This window comes from Carya illinoinensis, chromosome 5, assembly GCF_018687715.1.
Source record: "Carya illinoinensis cultivar Pawnee chromosome 5, C.illinoinensisPawnee_v1, whole genome shotgun sequence".
Classification (NCBI taxonomy): Eukaryota; Viridiplantae; Streptophyta; class Magnoliopsida; order Fagales; family Juglandaceae; genus Carya; species Carya illinoinensis.
This window is the reverse complement of record NC_056756.1, coordinates 46,534,447-46,536,821: the sequence shown is the minus strand read 5'-3', so window position 1 is coordinate 46,536,821 and position 2,375 is coordinate 46,534,447. Positions and strand designations below refer to the sequence as shown.

Below are 2,375 nucleotides of genomic sequence, written 5' to 3'. Positions count from 1 at the left end.
TGGACGGTGGTGTGCTACTTAGAACGCTCATTCATGGCATGAATAGTAAATAAATGCACAAAAGTATTGATACAAAGAGAGAAAATACATAGGTTTACATGGTTGGACTGAAACACTAAAACCTACCACATCCATGGGTTTTAATAATGTGAAATTATCCAGTATATATGATACTTTATACGAAGTCTAATGCGCCCTCAAGCTCTCTGTTACAGTATTCATAAAGGAGGAGAAAGAAGAGGTCTAGATGCTCACTATGTCCAAGTTAACTCTAAATCTGTTTTCGATTGTGGTTTTTCCTTTTTGCTTATTCATGTCTTTGCTTTGACAAATTATAGATTTTTCACAACTTTCTTGTTTCATTCTTTTTCCAAAGGATTAACTTTTTACAAATTGAGATCTATATTTTCAATTTTTATAAAATTGATACTTGAATTTTATAAAACTCATAACTAGGCATCTCTATCAATCTTTCGTTAGAAAATCAACACATGGCAATCTCTAGTTTTTCTAACTCAAAATTGATCGAGTTACTTAATTGCAATTTTCTTAAAGTTCATATATCTTCTTCAAATAATTTTACTTATCATTACCATACACCATATCTATTTTATTTATTTTTTTCAATTTTCTTATAACAAGTATGTGATGAATTGATAATAAGTAAAATAAATCAATTAATTTAATAATAATAAAATAAAATAAAAAATAATTTTAAAATATATAAAATTTTGAGCGTTGAATGATGAGTAGCATTCCTAGTCTTCCATTTCTTGCCTCCCGATTAGCCGTTCCCGGAAATAGACTCCTCGGACCTCGATAGAACCCTAAAAAATTGCTCTTCCAAACCATGACCAGCAACAACTCTCTTGGCAATCAAGAAACCAGACACGGTTCGTTTGACAAGCAAAAGAAAAGAAAAACATCGATAGCTCTCTTCTATAAATAAATATCCTCCAACTTGCGAATCACCATCACACGAATTCCACTCTCGACTCTCCTCCTACCACGCCCACGTCTCTCGATATGTCCGCACCATACCTTCTTATCATCTTCCTCTTCCTTCTCGTTGGCCCGGCGGCCCTAACCCTCGCCCGAGAGCCCCACTCTATCAGCTTCCGATCTCCTGATCTCTACCCAGAGGGCCTCGCGTGGGACCCATCGGCCCAGCACTTCCTCGTGGGATCCCTTCGTGACCGCACAGTTGCCGCCGTGTCAGACGCCGGAGTCGTCGATACCCTAATCTCCGATCCCTCCCTCCCCGTAAACGTCACTGTTCTTGGTCTCGCCGTCGACTCCATCAACCACCGTCTCCTCGCCGTCATTCACGCCACGGATCCACTGCCTCACTTCAACGCCCTCGCGGCCTACGACCTCCGCTCCCGCAAACGCCTCTTCCTATCTCTCCTACCCTCCGATGAAGCCACTGCCGGAACGCGTCAGACAGCAAACGACGTCGCCGTGGATTTCAGGGGCAACGCCTATGTCACCAACTCGATCGGGAACTACATCTGGAAAGTCAACGTCGCCGGAGAGGCGTCGATATTCTCCCGATCACGAGCCTTCACGGCCCACCCAGTGGACCATGACTCACCGTTCAGCTACTGCGGGCTGAACGGGATCGCTTACGTCAGCAAGGGTTATCTCTTGGTAGTGCAATCCAATACGGGAAAGATGTTCAAGGTCGACGAGGACAACGGCACGGCAAGGCAGGTGTTGTTGAGCGAGGACTTGACTCTGGCAGACGGGATCGCGATTCGAGGAGACGGCGTCGTTTTGGTGGTGTCCCAAAATAAGCTACGGTTTCTGAAGAGCTCAGACAGTTGGGGCGAGGGAGTGATATTTGACAAAGTTGACCTTGACGTGGAGCGGTTTCCAACTTCGGTGGCTGTAGGAGCGGAGGACAGGGTATATGTGTTATATGGGCATGTGTTGGAGGCTGTAATGGGAAATTCGGGAAGGGAGGTGTTTGGCATAGAAGAGGTGAGGTCAAAGAAGGAGAGTGGGGAAGAGAATGTTTGGGTGTTTGTATTGGTTGGGTTGGGCTTGGCTTATTTCTTGTTCTGGAGATTTCAGATGGGCCAGCTTGTTAAGAACTTAGACAAAAAGACCAATTAATATTTTGGCATTTTCTTTGACATATCAGTTTTTTTTTTTTGGCAGCATTTTACCGGATCGACAAGAAGATAGCGTCTGTAATTTTCTCTCTTTAATGCCAATGAAGCTTGGGTTTGTGTAAGTAATGAAGTTTGGGCTTTTTAATCCATTTAGGGGTGTCAAGTCTATAATATAATTTAGTTAGAATGTTAACTTTTAAATTAATATAAATTTTTAGATAGATTAGTTTATATTAGACTAGTTATCTTAAAATTTAA

The 2,375-nt window shown here is 42.2% G+C and overlaps 1 protein-coding gene across 1 annotated transcript; it reads left to right on the top strand.

The window, feature by feature from the left end:
* Positions 1 to 758: 758 nt before the first annotated feature.
* On the top strand, positions 759 to 2,137 carry LOC122311589. Its single transcript, XM_043126192.1, has one exon. It carries the CDS (start codon positions 1,027 to 1,029, stop codon positions 2,116 to 2,118), a length of 1,092 nt encoding a protein of 363 aa, XP_042982126.1. The 5' UTR covers positions 759 to 1,026; the 3' UTR covers positions 2,119 to 2,137.
* The last annotated feature ends 238 nt before the right edge of the window (positions 2,138 to 2,375 follow it).